At 42.9% G+C, this 16,961-nt stretch overlaps 1 protein-coding gene across 4 annotated transcripts in view; it reads left to right on the top strand.

Annotated features, from left to right (window-relative positions):
* The window catches only part of LOC138784579 (enoyl-CoA hydratase EchA19-like), a 98,303-nt gene that overhangs the window by 37,962 nt on the left and 43,380 nt on the right, over positions 1 to 16,961 (top strand). For all 4 annotated transcript variants that reach the window (XM_069960187.1, XM_069960186.1, XM_069960189.1 and 1 more), the window contains 2 exons: positions 9,237 to 9,334; positions 9,576 to 9,720. In XM_069960187.1, coding sequence (XP_069816288.1) covers positions 9,237 to 9,334; positions 9,576 to 9,720 — 243 coding nt within the window. The remainder of the gene's footprint in view (positions 1 to 9,236; positions 9,335 to 9,575; positions 9,721 to 16,961) is intronic.

Here is a 16,961-nt window from a genome sequence, read left to right as displayed (position 1 = left end):
TTGTGAAAGGTCCCTCAAAGATCGTGATTGGGTAAAAGTATATACACAGTTTGTAAAGACAGGTGGGGGTCTCATACCAAATCACTGCGAGCTAATAGAAAAACAGCAGCCAACACTCCTGTTGCGTCTGGTGGGAAGAGAAGGCTACCTCAGAGATTTCAGCATAGCTCTTCACAAGGTTGGACAGACTTGGCTGAAAGATGCCTAGGTTGCATTTGCGGAGCACTTGAAAGGAGTATTGGTGCAGGACAGAAACTAAAAAGTATAGCATGGTTGTGACAGTTACCATAGACAGTTAGTGGAGGTCTTGTGTATGCAGAAGCGTTAGCTAAGGGTTTAACAGCAAGGAAGTGTAAGAATCAAACCAGGAGGTCACAAGTATTTTATGCAATAAATACAACCAAATGTAGAAGCCTGTTGAAATAGACTACACTAAACAAACAAACATAAGGCTGGCTTCTCTCTGCCTTAAATTCTTTGAAAAACACAAATAAAAAGACCATGGTGTTTTGGTTTTTTTGCAGTTATCTGTGGCCCTAGGGCGGTTTTTCCAAAACACAGCATGCTGAGGGTGTAGCCTTTTTTGCAAACTGTGGCGTTTTTTTTCTACCATAGACTTAAATGGGATTGTTCTGGTTGTCTCAAAAAAGCAATTGCTGAAAAAAAACCCACTTTGGCGTTATACCTTTTCTTGGGAGTCTGCTAGTACAGAGTGTCATGGCTCAATGTGTCATCAATGCAATTTCTGCCTTCTCTGTGAGGGTGTAGATGACCTGGGAAACATGGGACTTCCTGTATTTAGATTCTTTGAAGAAAAAAACAAGTCTAAACACAGTAATAGCAGTGTTTTCCATGATAACTAAAAATAAATTGTTGTTAATTGTAAACCTGTTTTATTTCACATATTATCAGGAACTTACCTGACCGCACTCTAGCGACGTCCTCCCCGATGAGGCACGGCCACTCAGCTGGGCAGTATTGTACTCAGCTGGGCAGTATTGTGCTCAGCTGAGCGGTGTTGTGCTCAGGCTGAGTGGCAGACGCTGCTGCCCCCCCAGTCTGCAGCTTCACAAGTGTGTTTGATCAGGACTCAGGAGTCCGGACCAATTGCGTTCTGGTCCAGGCTCCTGGTCCTGTATTTAAAGTGCCAGTTGTCATTTCCTGATCGCTGGTTATTAGGGTTTCTTCCCTGATCCCAGCTCCCTATGTCTATTCCTTCGATTCCTGATTCTCTCATAACTGTTCATTACTGAAAATCACTGCTTTGTAGAACCAGATACCAACCAGGGTGTATGTATAGTGATTCATCATGACTAGCCTAACATATAGCTGACTGTGAGTGCTAACCTGCTCACAGACTACATACTAAAGGGAAAGTCTGGGCAAATAGTAATAGCAATCGAGCACTGATTGCAGAGATCAAGAGATGTACAAATTTACTGCATTTATCTCTGTGTGCAATCAGTGCATTGCTCATAGACGTCCCCTATGTAGTAAATAAAAAAAATGTTTATACAGTGGTGCCTTGGATTACGAGCGTAATTCGTTTTGAGACCATGCTTGTAATCCAAATCACTCTTAAACCAAAGCAAATTTTACCATAATAAATCATCGAAATGCAGACAACTGGTTCCACATCCCAAAAATATGTTTTTTATAATTCTGAATAACTTGTAAAACAAATGAAACAAACATTTAGGGTACAAACCCACACACTGTATATGCAGCAGATACGCAACTAATACGCAGCAGATTTGATGCTGTGTTCAGTTATTTAGATGTAATCTGCTGCGTATTTGCTGCGCATCGCAGCAGTAAATACACTGCGTATACGGTGTGGGTTTATACCCTTAGAAACATCTGAATATGTCATATCATAAGTTACTGTACAGTTCAGTACAGCAATCAGTATGTGGGGTGTAATGTATAGTAAGTGCATAAACCTAAAAAAAACAGCAGTTTGTAGATACAGGATGGAGCTGCAGATCCCCATAATGCAGTTGGTTGTACAACAGGCTAGAATAGAGAAGCAGGGCTGCTGTCAGAGGTCTTTGTGGTCACATGACAGCAATAGGGAAGGGTGTGTGTTCACCATGGACCAATCAGGAAGTTCGAATCACAGAGGACAGTGACAGAAACTTTTCTATACAACAGTGTGAATGGCTGAGTGTAAGTGCAAGCACATTATAACAACAGTGTGTATAGCTGAGTGTGAGTGCAGACACATTATAGCAGGAATTGAGAGAATAGGAAACACAAGGGATGAGAGACCCCTTCCCCACTCCTTGTCCCACCCAGTACATGGAGCTCTTATGCCAAAGCAATGCTCTTAAACCAAGTTACAATTTTGAAAAACTGTGAGCTATTCTTGTAAAATATTCTCAGTGCAAGTTACTCTCAAACCAATGTACCACTGTTATAAAAAAACTTGTTTTTTTTATAAAAAATAATCAAAAAGTTACATATATGCAAGCAAGCTACCGACATAAAGTACTTGAGGAACATAGATGTCAGTTTTACCATAGGGCTAACGGCGCTAACACGAAACCCTCAAATGGAAAAAAAATTGCTTTTTTCTTTTCAATTTCACTGCACAAATAATTTTTTCCCGTTTATGTTAAGGACGCAAGGAGGTTGGGGTGTTGTATAGTGGTATGATGGTGGCTAAGAGGTGAAACCATAGGTTAACAGACCCAGTAGGTGGGTTCATGGGCTAAGTGGGAGAAGTTGAAGGTCTCGTCTACTCCTGAGGTGTGTTAGGAAGTGAACTGGTTCCCACAGTAATGGGTCATGAAGGTATGATGACCTTTGGCTGTAGGGGGATACCAGCTTAAGTGGGAATCCTGCATGATAAATGGGGGGTCAACTCCTGGGATGGATGATAAGTGCTGCTTGCAGCCAGGAGAGAATGTGGCTCTCCTTCACCCACAGTGGGGTGGGGGTGGGGGACTCATCATCCTTGGAGCTAGACCAGTGAGATGTCCATGGGATTAAAAGAATTCGGGAGTGGATTGGAGATGAACTGTAGGCCATGATTTTATGTGGCATGATAAGGTTATAAGAACCTTGAATTGAAGTTGGGTGATGGCCCTCTCACATTTAAGAGTTATGGTCTAGCAGGAAGGTGGTGTTAAGAGGGAGGTGGAAGGGGTAGAATGGTGGAAAGGTGGACATAGAAGGTCTAAGTTAAGAAGAGGCTGAACGTTTTGTAAGGTTAGAGGAAGTTGTGTCGACAAGTGTTCAGCTTTAAAAGGTATTACATTGGGAATGGCTGCTTTAGTATTTTCTCAGGTAATAGATGGGTGTATATATGTTAAGTTTATGGGTTTTTTATGACAATATTGGAAAATAATAAAGATTAAAAAAATAAGGAAAGATGACCCCCACGAGAAAAAAAAACACAACCCTCAGCAGCCTGTGTCTGTCAAGGTTGCAAAACTACAACCACCATCATGTCCTGCTGGCAGTTCATGGTGGGAGTTGTACTATTGCAGCCTGTGGCCCTCCAGGTTCCATCACTACAACCCCCATCATGTCCTGCTGGCAGGTCATAATGGGAGTTGTAGTTCTTTAGCTGGAGAGTCAAAGATTGTAAAACAATGGTTAGAGAATGACACAGTACATCAATTATAGGGGACAGTGGCAGAGTACATGAGGGGACATAGTGGCACAGTCCATGAGGTGGCACAATTCAAGAGGTGGAGGCAGTGGCAGTATAAAAGATGGTGCAGTGGCACAGTACATGAGGGGGACAGTGACGGTTCATTAGGATATGGTGGCACATTAGGGGACGTAACCTGAGAGTAATTGGATATAGCGTTTTTTTCGTCTCTGACTGCGCCTGACCGGGTGGGATGGTGAGGGGCCTAAGCTAAAATATTGCACCAGTACCCATCAGCCTTTAGCTACGGCCCTGGTTACAAAGAATAAGCCATTAATAACAGATCAGGTGGGTGCCAAAATCCAGCACCCACACCATTTTGCACCGCTGCGGTGGCCTGGATGTAAACAAGAAAGCAAAAAGCTGTGGCTCTGTATGTTGTATAGTGGTGGTTCTGGGCTTCAGCAGCTCAACTTCCATTGAAAAGAATAGGAGATGCTCTGCAGTAACCTAGCGTCACACTGCACAACATACGTAGCCAAGGCTTCTGACTCTGTAAATTGTTTACTACTGCCTATGAAACAGGGTGCCTAGAAAACTTGTCTCAGATTTCATTGGAAAATATGCACCATTGTTTACATGGGTTTTAAGTATGGAGAAAAAAAAATGTATTACACCTCTACCCTCTACACCTCTACCCTCTATTGACATCAGAAGGTGCAAAAAATGCACGGTGGCTCAGTGGTTAGCACTGCAGCCTTGCAGCGCTGGGGTCCTGGGTTCAAATCCCACCAAGGGCAACATCTGCAAAGAGTCTGTACTGTATGTTGCATGGGTTTCCTCCAGGTACTCCTCCCACACCCAAGGTACTCCAGGTACTCCTCCCACACATACAGATAGGTGAATTTAGATTGTGAGCCCTAATGGGGACAGGGAGCAATTCACTACATTCACAACTTTGTAATGTATGTTATGTTATTGAATGGCCCCCTTTCCCCGTGTTCCCCCCACCCTCACTAAACCCGGAAGTGTAGTGCTCTATACTCACCTGATTTGTGTTGACCCCCATCTGCCATCTTGTGACAATGATGTCATCTTCAGGAGGCCGGCCGAACAGCTCCATCCGCCCCTCGGTCCGGCCCCCCCTCTGCGGCGTCATCAGCTGCTCAGCCGTGATTGGCTGAGCATAACTGTGCTCAGCCAATCGCGGCTGAGCAGCTGGTGACGCAGCAGCTGATGACTCAGCAGAGGGGGGCCAGCCCGAGGGACGGTTGGAGCGGTTCGGCCGGCCTCCCAAGATGACATCATTGTCACAAGATGGCGGACGGAGGTCGACACGAATCAGGTGAGTATAGAGCACTTCACTTCCGGGTCTGGCGTGGGTGGGGGGGAACACGGGGAAGGGGGCCATTCACTAACATAACATACATTCCAAAGTTGTATAACTTTGTAATGTGTGTTATTTAGTGAATAATTGTTTAGCGCCGCACTACCCCTTTAATACAAATGAAATACACTTCAAATACACATGGGAGCATAAAAATGCTTCCAAATAAAAAACAACTCTAAAATCAAAATCAAAAACAGACCTAAGAAGCGTTTCAGCCTTTACACCTTATGAATCCAGTCTTAACAACCCAGTCTCTCTTTGCCAGAAGCCATTTTAGTAAAGACTTCTATAACAGACTGTTCGTATTGTGCCTTCTTTCTCTTTAGTTCATTGCTTTTTACAAGAACAGATTTTTGCTGTACAATGAACGTGGTTGCTTGCAATGAAACGCCCAAAGTAAACAACACCAGAAAGCAAATTCTCCCTGACTGACCCACTTAATAGTAACTGTAGATGTCTTAGTTTAGGTAGTTAGCACTAACTGTACCTTCTCAGCATCCTGTATAAATAGGAGTCAGAGAATGAGCAATGTGCCTTCTATTTTATACCATGTATATCCAGCCTAAAGCAAGGTGGACTATTACTGATGGGTGTGCTTGTCAAATTTCACCACTTGGTGTCACTCTATCCATTACACATTGTGTACATAACTTCAAGCCACTTTTTTAGGTACACATTAGGCATTTATCGTAAGTTCTTAATTTTACCAAGCATGAAAAGTGAAAAAAACTATGTATTTAGTTTAACTGGGCACTGATTATGCAATACCATGTCTACTTTTTACATTACTATAGAGGATCATTTTTAAGAAGAAAATCTTGTGATCAAAGAGGTTTCTAGTTGTGCGAAAACATAATTTTAATATGTTGTCATGAACATTTGGTTCCAGAGCTCTCAAGCATGTTAACTGGAGCCAGTGGTACCGAGTAAGTGGTGGGGGAGCTCCGCACAGAAGAACACACATTTGATAGAAAGATATGAATTCCTTTACTTGGCAATGTGGAATAGCATTCCAATGAGACATACAGTTCAAATGCAGGCACAGTCTTTAAAAGGTTGCAGCCACTGACCTTTTCTTTGCTCAGTTCCATTTATAAATGGGAATCGTGTGCAACAGAACACCCTCCCATTCAGGTGGCCCCCAACTAGCCTAGTAGCATCCTTACCTGGGAGTGGAAGTTGGCAGTCTATTGGGAATGTAGATTGTGTACTAGGGCATGAGCACACATGAACAGTGACAGTCTGTGCACACTGCTATAAAATATGCTGGAAATAGAAACACTAAAGTAACCCTATGGATTAGCATTAATTAAATTGTTTACCCCCTGTAAAATAATTGTATGTATGGAGGGAAATGATAGATACCACAATAAAAATACAGCTCAGATTGGCTATGTTTAGTAGTGCACCTGATCTAGCAGAAAGTACCAGATTCCGTCTCCTCATACAAAGCAGCTCATGGAATACAGGAGTCAGTTACTACTCTGCTAAGCTTCAGTTTTACAAAAATGTGAGCTGAGTTGTTTCAGAACTGATTTGCCATCAGGAGCTGTAACTCTACCCTAAACACACTAATTCCAGTAGTCATTCTGACGTATGCGCAATGGGGCCAAGTGTAAGTTTCCATGTTCTTCGTCACTTAGGTCCAATCTTAGATACAGGCTCCTTTTTTCAGTATTTGCAAAGAAAATATGACTTGCACCTTTTGTTACATGACCAGGAAGTCAGAGAGCTGAGCTGGGAAGCTATTAAGTTTAAACTTTCCTAAGAATCTTGTTTTTATTCTTTCACATCCTACATTTTTCATCTGTGGAAAGAAATCAATGATAATTGGTCGCTGATTTCCTGAAAGACCTGCTTAGAAGGGTTTGTTGTGAATGCAAACAAAGTGACATCACTGGTGAAATCATGTTTAACCCATTCTCTCCATGTGGCTATTTAAAGAATTATTTTTAAGTGGCTGTAGTCGATCATAGTAACTAGCCTTACTTAATAATTTCTTCTTTACAGGAGCAGTTCAAGTGAAGTTTGAGGAACATGTTATGTCTTTGTGGAGACTATAGTATAACTAAACTGCTAGTAGTACAAGAAGGAGACCAGGAAACATGACGTATGATATTGCAGCAGTAGCCAACTGGCTTGGAAACTTAATACTGTACAGTAAAAAGAATAATGGCCTCTATTATAAATGTAATAAGATGTTATACTAGTTCTACAACGAACCCTATCTACTAGATCGGTAAATGTTTTGGCTTTGGCTATGGTGGACTTCTCTACTATGCATGGATGAAAGTGCATAAACAACTATGGCCAGTTCAGGTCATAGGATTTAGCAAACTGTTTTGGTACAGTCCATACTGCAGTTCTCTTGCACAACTTTGAAGAAAAACCATTGATCAATAATGCTCTTCTTCTAAGACATTCCTCTATCTCCACCTATCCTCCTCCCTCTCCTAAAGTCATCACTCATCATTCCCATTCATTACTATGCTCTTTCCGTTGCTCTTTCTGTTGCTCCATCGGAATGAATAGAGCCGTGGGCTCTATTTGTAACAGAGCCAGCGATCTCCTACTTTTTCCCTATCGTCTGGATAGGGGAAAAGTAAAATTCTCCCTGAATATCCCTTTAATTTCCTCTTGAGATAGATCACATTTCTGAGGCTTCAGGTTATGGCTGCCTGCACAGGTCCTTTGAGAAGGGAGGAGGGGGGAGCTGCTTTAAGTAGACATTGAGACGAGACTGAAAACTAATATCTTAGCCTACTGCTAAATTCAAATAATACACTGCTCAGTACTGTTCTATAATGTCCTCCATGCTGCTGCTTCTTATAGTTTGCTATAGAAATATAGGCTTTAGGTTCTACTCCCCTGTGTGTTTAATTGAGGTTAGTCCTGACTTACTAGAATTCCGCTTAGGTAAAATAGATGTAGAATCCCCCGCCTCCTGGTCACTAAAAAATCATTCCATACATGTCATTACCTTTTCTTTCTTCTTCCCCCAGTTTAGCAAACAATGTGGAAATTACAGTTTACCTGATTTTGGTATGGATGGAATTGTTTAGGGCCATGATATCATTTGTATATGGCATTCCTCACCTTTGTTGCCCTCTGCTGGTTCCATCTTGGATCTAAAATGGGTATTCCACTCTGGTAAAATACATTCATTCACAACAATTCATTCCATACATGTCATAACCTTTTCTGTCTCGTTCCTTCAGTTCTGAGCCTGCTGCTTTCTGCTGAAGACCGAGAAAAATGTGTGTGAGCTGTTCTCTTCATCTCCCCCTCCTCCCCTCTTCCTTTCAAGATGGTTCATGTAAACATCATCCCTGGCTGACTATATCTGCACTGTGTAATGTGGGAAAGTTAATCTAAGGTCAAGTTACTTGTTATCTTACTGTTATTAACCCTCCTGGCCTTACAGAGTTCAGAAACAGCCGACCAGGGACACTGTTTACATGAGACATCGCAGAAGGGAGGGGGAGACGGAGTGAACAGCTCACACAGGTTTCTGTGCTCTGAACTGGGGCAAGGAGACAGGAGGGGGGATGATTTAACATGTATTTTACATGAGTGGAATACCCCTTTTATATCCAAGATGGAACCAGGAGACAGAAACAAAAGTGAGGAATGTTATATACAAATGATATCATGGCCCTAAACAATTCCATCCATACCATGTTCAGGTAAGATTTAATGTCCACACTGTTTGCTGGTATGAAAAATACATACCCTAGCTATGTTTAAGTAAGGCACAAAAAAAGTTAAAAAAAAATCTAGTTGGAAAGTCAGCATTTGGTACAATTACATTTCAATAAACAGATCTTTTCTTTGTTTACACACTTCTCTAATTCTTCATTGTAGAGGTGCCAATATCTGAGCATGTTTTCACTTAGAGATGAGCTACAGCTGCTGTAAAATATCTTGAGATCAGCTAGTTTGAGAAATTATCTTCTGTTTGACGTAGTAATATGTTGCAAGGGTTCTAATTCTGTTTCAGCTCATTATTTGTACGCTTGTTTAGTTATATGGGGTTCTAGGGTGTGGTATTATATATAAGGTACATTGTATTATATATAACAAATGCCACAGGAACCTGTTCTGGGACTGTGTAACATCATCATAATTTACTACATGGCCCAATTCATTTCATATTCTTTCTTGTTTGTTTGTTTGTTTTAGAAAATCCTTTTAAACAATTTATCTGTAATAACCAGTACTAATATACATGTTTTCATTCATTAGGGGGCAACTTCTGTGCTGGCTTCGATTTGAAAGCCCTAGCTAACAATGCAACCTCTCTGACATTAGAACCAGATGTCACTAAGGGACCTGGACCCATGGTATGTAAAAAAGTTTAAAGCTCCCTGGGCACATTAACTTGAAAAACACATGGGGGGGAGATTTATTAAACATGGTGTAAAGTGAAACTATCAGATTCCACCTTTCATTCCTCACAGACTCTTTGGAAAATGAAAGGTGGAATCTGATTGGTTGCTAGGGACAACTAAGCCAATTCTACTTTACACCATGTTTGATCAATCTCCCCCATGATGTCTACTGATATTTTACATTTCTACTCAGGGTCCTTCGAGGATGCAGTTTTCTAAGCCAGTCATTGCTGCAGTTAGTGGGTACTGTGTGGCGGGAGGTCTGGAATTGTCTCTACTAGCAGACCTGAGAGTTGCAGAAGAAAGTGCAACATTTGGAGTATTCTGTAGACGTTTTGGTAAGTTTATTAGGTTTTCCAGTTTTTTATTTCATGAGCAATAGTGCCTACTGGGAATTTCCATTTCCACAGATACATTTACCTGGTATACCATACTTTTGCCCCCATAGAAGCAATCTGCAAGAAGCTGCTATTGGTGGGTCATATTTTAAGGAGAATGGAGTAACTTCTTAGCTCTAGCTGATTGGTCTGATTGGTCCCCCCAGCGATCGCATTTCCCCCCCCTTGTACTGAGCCGTATGGGGCTCAGCGTCGGAATGATGCTCATCTCGGCTCAGCAATCAGTGCATCTGGTCTGCAGCAGACCAGTATAAAAGAACACTGATCTGATGGATCATTGCTCTATTATATACACAGCATTGATCTCAATGGGAGATCAGTGCTGTGTATATAGAAGTCCCCCAGGGGGCTTTTAATTAAGGTATGTAAAAAAAAAAAAAGTGTTTTTAATAATAATAAAAAAAATCCCCTCCCCCTCATAAAAGTTTAACCCTTTAACCTCTTAAGGACATATGACGTACCCCTACGTCATATGTCCTCACTTGCACTTCAAAGCGGGGCCGCGCGGCGGCCCCGCTTTGAAGTGCCGCGATCCCGGGTGCCGCGAGTAGCCCGGGACCGCTGCTATTAGCGGGCACGGTCGGATCGCCGTGCCCGCTAATTAGCTAATCGGAGGCAGCTGTCAAAGTTGACAGCGGCCTCCGATTACCGGAGGCAACGTTTCCCTGGTGTCTAGTGGGGGAGATCGCTCCTCCGGGACCTTGTCCCGGAGGAGCGATCTCCGTTACTGATGCCGGCCGGGGACGCGTCCAAGATGGCGCCGTCCTCGGCTCGGCACTCGTTTGCTTTCGGCTGCTGCAGCCGAAAACGAACGAGTGCCGATCTCATGGATCTCTGCAGCATATCTATGCTGCAGAGATCTCAATGAGAGATCCAAGTGTATATACTAGAAGTCCCCTAGGGGGGCTTCTAGTATATGTGTAAAAAAAAAAAAAAAAAGTGTTGTTAATAGTAAAAAGCCCCCTCCCCTAATAAAAGTCTGAATCACCCCCCTTTTCCCAGGTTTTAAATAAAAGTAAACAAATAAATAAATAAATAAACATGTTTGCTATCGCCGCGTGCGTAATCGCCCGAACTATTAATTAATCACATTCCTGATCTCGTACGGTAAACGGCGTCAGCGCAAAAAAATCCCAAAGTGCAAAATTGCGCATTTTTGGTTGCATCAAATCCAGAAAAAATGTAATCTAAAGCGATCAAAAAGTCGTATATGCGCAATCAAGGTACCGATAGAAAGATCACATCATGGCGCAAAAAATGACACCTCGCACAGCCCCATAGACCAAAGGATAAAAGCGCTATAAGCCTGGGAATGGAGCGATTTTAAGGAACGTATATTGGTTAACAACGGTTTGAATTTTTTACAGGCCATCCGATACAATATAAGTTATACATGTTATATATCGTTTTAATCGTAATGACTTGAGGAACATGCATAACAAGTCAGTTTTACCCCAGGGCGAATGGCGTAAAAACACATTTCCCCCAAATAAAAGAAATGCGTTTTTTTTTTTCAATTTCACCACACTTTGAATTTTTTTCTGGTTTCGCAGTGTACTTTATGCAAAAATTCAGCCTGTAATTGCAAAGTACAATTAGTGACGCAAAAAATAAGGGGTCATGTGGGTTTCTAGGTGGAAAAATGCAAGTGCTATGACCTTTTAAACACAAGGAGGAAAAACCGAAAACGTAAAAACGAAAATGGGCCATGTCCTTAAAGGGTTAAGGACATGGCCAATTTTCGTTTTTACGTTTTCGGTTTTTCCTCCTTGTGTTTAAAAGGTCATAGCACTTGCATTTTTCCACCTAGAAACCCACATGACCCCTTATTTTTTGCTTCACTAATTGTACTTTGCAATTACAAGCAGAATTTTTGCATAAAGTACACTGCGAAACCAGAAAAAAATTCAAAGTGTGGTGAAATTGAAAAAAAAACGCATTTCTTTTATTTGGGGGAAATGTGTTTTTACGCCATTCGCCCTGTGGTAAAACTGACTTGTTATGCATGTTCCTCAAGTCGTTACGATTAAAACGATATATAACATGTATAACTTATATTGTATCTGATGGCCTGTAAAAAATTCAAACCGTTGTTAACCAATATACGTGCCTTAAAATCGCTCCATTCCCAGGCTTATAGCACTTTTATCCTTTGGTCTATGGGGCTGTGCGAGGTGTCATTTTTTGCGCCATGATGTGATCTTTCTATCGGTACCTTGATTGCGCATATACGACTTTTTGATCGCTTTATATTACATTTTTTCTGGATTTGATGCGACCAAAAATGCGCAATTTTGCACTTTGGGATTTTTTTGCGCTGACGCCGTTTACCGTACGAGATCAGGAATGTGATTAATTAATAGTTCGGGCGATTACGCACGCGGCGATAGCAAACATGTTTATTTATTTATTTATTTGTTTACTTTTATTTAAAACCTGGGAAAAGGGGGGTGATTCAGACTTTTATTAGGGGAGGGGGCTTTTTACTATTAACAACACTTTTTTTTTTTTTTTTTACACATATACTAGAAGCCCCCCTGGGGGACTTCTAGTATATATACTTTGATCTCTCATTGAGATCTCTGCAGCATAGATATGCTGCAGAGATCCATGAGATCGGCACTCGTTTGCTTTCGGCTGCTGCAGCCGAAAACGAACGAGTGCCGAGCCGAGGACGGCGCCATCTTGGACGCGTCCCCGGCCGGCATCAGTAACGGAGATCGCTCCTCCGGGACAAGGTCCCGGAGGAGCGATCTCCCCCACTAGACACCAGGGAAACGTTGCCTCCGGTAATCGGAGGCAGCTGTCAACTTTGACAGCTGCCTCCGATTAGCTAATTAGCGGGCACGGCGATCAGACCGTGCCCGCTAATAGCGGCGGTCCCGGGCTACACGCGGCACCCGGGATCGCGCCGCCGCTCGGCCCCGCTTTGAAGTGCAAGTGAGGACATAGGACGTACCGGTACGTCCTATGTCCTTAAGAGGTTAAAGCGTAACTGTCATTTTTTTTATTGCAGAAATCAGTAGTATAAGCGATTTTAAGAAACTCTGTAATAGGTTTCATCAGCCAAAAAAGCCTCCTTCTGTACTTAAGAAGCAATCTCCCAGCCTCCCCCCCTGACTTCTTATCTGTGCATTATCAGGCAAACACGTCTTCATTACAGAAGCCAGTGAAGACGGGCTCTGCTCTCTCCATTGTAAGCCTATGAAGGGGGGAGGGGCTGAGGGAGATGAGGGAGCAGGAAGAGGTAACATGAAGGTCAGCTGTTTCTAGACTCTTTGGGCACCTAAAACGCTAAATTCAGGTGTCAGAAAGGTCAGTGCTTATCTATGAACTTACTGAGAGAAGATTGCAGGGTGTTGTGCTTTGCAGGACTGCTCCGTGCTCAGTCACTCCTAACAGCCCCTCCCCTCTCCATAGCCACATAATGGAGACAGAAATCCTGCTTTATCTGATGTGAGGGGGGAGGCTGGGAGATTGCTTTTTCAGTACAGAAGGAAACTCTTTTAGTACATAAAACCTATTACAGAGTTTCTTAAAATCGCTTGTACTGTTGATATTTAATGTTTTCAGAAAAATGACCCAGAAATGACAGTTACGCTTTAAATCACCCCCCTTTTCCTATTTTATAAATAAAAATAAATAAATTAAAAAATAAACATATTTGGTATTGACGCGTGCATAATTGCCCGAACTATTAAATTATCACATTCCTGATCTCACACAGTAAACGGCGTAAGCGCAAAAACCTGCTAAAGTGCAAAATTGAGCATTTTTGTTTACATCAAATCTAGAAAAAATTTAATAAAGTCGCATGATGATCATAAAGTTGCTTATACGCAAACAAGGTCCTGAAAGTAAGAACAGGTCGTGGCGCAAAAAATGACACCTCACACAGCCCCATAGACCAAACAATAAAAGCGTTATAAGGATGGGAATAGAGCAGTTTTATACACATTTTGTTTTTTTTTTAAAAGGTTTACATTTTTTAAAAGCAATCAAATAATATAAAAGTTATACAAGTTACATATCGTTGTAATCTTACTTACTTGAGGAATATAGATAACATGTCAGTTTTACCATAGGGCAAACGGCGTGAACACAAAGCCCCTCAAAATAAAAGGAATTGCACATTTTTTTCCAATTTCACTGCACATATAATTTTTTTCTGGTTTTGCAGGATATTTTGCAGAAAAATTAAGTCTGTATTTGCAAAGTATAATTGGTGTCGCAAAAAATAAGGGCTCATGTGGGTCTGTAGGGGAAAATATGCAAGCGCAGTGGTCTTTTAAACACGAGGAGGAAAAAACGAAAGCGCAAAAATGAAAACTGGCTCCATCCATAAAGGGTTAAAAAAATATCCTAATAGACAACCCCTTAATGCACTAGTAAATGTTTAAAAAAGGACTGTCTAGGCTTTGGAATATGTACATATATGTAGCACACTACATATACACTGTGGGTTCTGAATTATTTTTCATAAAGTAATACATATAATACCCACATTTACTTCATTTGTTTGACAGTTGTATTAATGCAAAGTAGCTGTACATTTGTATATAAGGGTACAAACCCACACACCGTATACGCAGCAAATACGCAACAAATACGCAGCAAATATCGCAGCAGTAAATACGCTGTGTATACGGTGTGTGGGTTTATACCCTAAGGGTATAAACCCACACGCCGTATAAGCAGCGTATTTACTGCTGCGATACGCAGCAAATACGCAGCAAACACGCAGCAAATACGCAGCAGATTATATCTAAATAACTGAACACAGCATCAAATCTGTACCAACAAATCTGCTGCGTATTTGCTGCGTATTTGTTGCGTATCTGCTGTGTATACGGTGTGTGGGTTTGTACCCTAAAACTATTTATTGTTTTACTTCAGCCGGTGTCAGGTAGATTACTGGAACATACAATCCCGCCCTTTTATAGAGTTTCCAGAGGAAGATGCAGTTAGGGACGAAATACCGGCAGTTGATTTGTGAGAGCGGAGGGCAACATGTGTGCAGAATTAGGGCAAAATAGGAAGATAAAGTGGTAAATAGTAAATAGTAAAGATAAATGTGGGAAGATTTATGATGGAATCTGGGAACTGTCCGGTAGGAGTACGGCTACTGCAACATTTAGTATTTCCCATAGACTGATTCTGTTGAAAACTCTGTATATGTTATATTATTCTCCCCATAACATGGTCAGTATCGGTCTTAGGGATTTGTCCGCTTGCCTGAGCTGTGGAGGTATGGACACTGATTTCTTCCATCTTTTATGGTCCTGCTTTAACCCCTTAACGACATCGGGCGTAAACTTACGCCCTCGCGCTCTGGTACTTTACGCCCGATGTTTCCCCGATCGCTGCGTGTTCGCACACAGCGATCGGGGAAGATGGCCTGCTATAAATCATAGCAGGCCATCTTAGCTTCACGGCACGGGGGGTGGTTAACGCCCCCTGTGCTTACGATCGCCGCTATAGGCTGATCAATTCAGATCAGCCAATAGCGGCGATCGGAACCTTTCCGGGTCATCGATGACCCGGAAAAAAATGGCGGTCGGTGCTGTCCGAGGACGGCAGCGACCGCCATTACTGTAAAAAGTAATGGTGGTCACCGTGCCACCGGCCCGATCGCTGTGAACGGCCGGCCGGCCGTTCACGGCGATCGGGCCGGTGGCACGGCGATCAGAGTCCCACAAAATAGTAAATACCTGCCCTGGACCCCTCAGCTAGGTAGCCGAGGGGTCCAGAGCAGGTATTTGTACATTACTCACCTGTCCCCGGCTCCTGATCAGCGTCTTCCGGGTTCGCGGCGTCCTCGTGTTGGTTCGGGTCTTCGGCTTCCTCCGTGACGTCACGTTCGGCTTCTCTCGGCTATTTTCGGCTCCAGCGTCGGCTTTTTCCGTATTTTGCGCTCTGCTGCCCACTAGCGGCTGATATGTGTAATACACTTATCAGCAGCTACAGGGATGTTCAGAATGTAGAAAAAGTTTTTTGTTTTTTTTTTCAAATTTTTTTTTTCTATTTTCCGCACCCTATCGCCGCTGAGTGTTGATCAGCATCGCACGAAAGTGCGCTGCTAATCAGCAACTCCTCCTTTTTGGCGTAGGGTGTTTTTTTTCTATATTCTACTGCCACGGTCTGCTTATAAGTGCTGCACATAAGTGCGGCATTTATCAGCAACTCCTTTGTTGGCGTAGGTTTTTTTTTTTATACTTACTGTAAAAAAACACGTAAAAAACACTACATTACACCACACTACATTGAATAAAGTTTGACACTACACCACTACATACCCCATATACCAATCCCCGTATAAAGATGGCCCTGAGGGTGTTTTCGGTGTCAGAGGAATATGTTATTATTGCCTCCGACACCGAAACAGCCAGTAAGGATGAATGGGGGGATCCTTCTTTCCTCCATTCATCCTCATCATCCTCATCATCCAGTGACGTGTCTGGGGGTAGCGTAGCGTACGCTGCCCCCCAGACACGTCTTTTCCGCCAGTACCGTCCCAATAAGAGATGACGGTATGGAGTGAAATTCTACAAACTGTGTGAGCGTACCTCTGGGTACACTTACAGATCCAGGGTACGTGCACACTGCGGAATGGCAAAGGATAACTCTTCGTGCATTCCGCAGCTGGCACCCGCCGGCGGACTGATGCGGGCGCATGTCTCTACCCGTGTCATAGACTCCATGTTATGCACCGGCGGAATCCGTCGTCCATCCAAAGAATGAACACATTGGACGGAGAGCGGAATCCGCCCGTGCATAGAATGGAGTCTATGACACATGTGGAGACGTGCGCCTCCATCAGTCCGCCGGTGGGTGCCAGCTGTGGAATGCACGAAGGGTTATCTGTCGCGATTCCGCAGTGTGCATGTACCCTTAGAGTGTATGTAGGAAGGGACACCCGAATGCAGCCCCCAGATGCCCCCTCCCCCCCCCATCCTCGGAACAAGTGGGAAGATCGTCCGGGAACTGATCTTCCCACTGCTGGATAAAGGTCACCACCTGTACGGGGATAACTTTTATACCAGCACCCCCTCTTCCGGTCCCTCGCTGCCCGAGCTACTGTAGATTGCGGCACGATCCGAACATATCAGAAGCAGTAATAGAGCCCTAATATTTAGCAGCCATGGAGCGGACCCAGCACTTCTGGATGTGAGGGATCCCGG

This window comes from Dendropsophus ebraccatus, chromosome 2 (assembly GCF_027789765.1).
Source record: "Dendropsophus ebraccatus isolate aDenEbr1 chromosome 2, aDenEbr1.pat, whole genome shotgun sequence".
NCBI lineage: Eukaryota > Metazoa > Chordata > Amphibia > Anura > Hylidae > Dendropsophus > Dendropsophus ebraccatus.
This window is presented reverse-complemented; position numbering and strand designations above follow the sequence as displayed.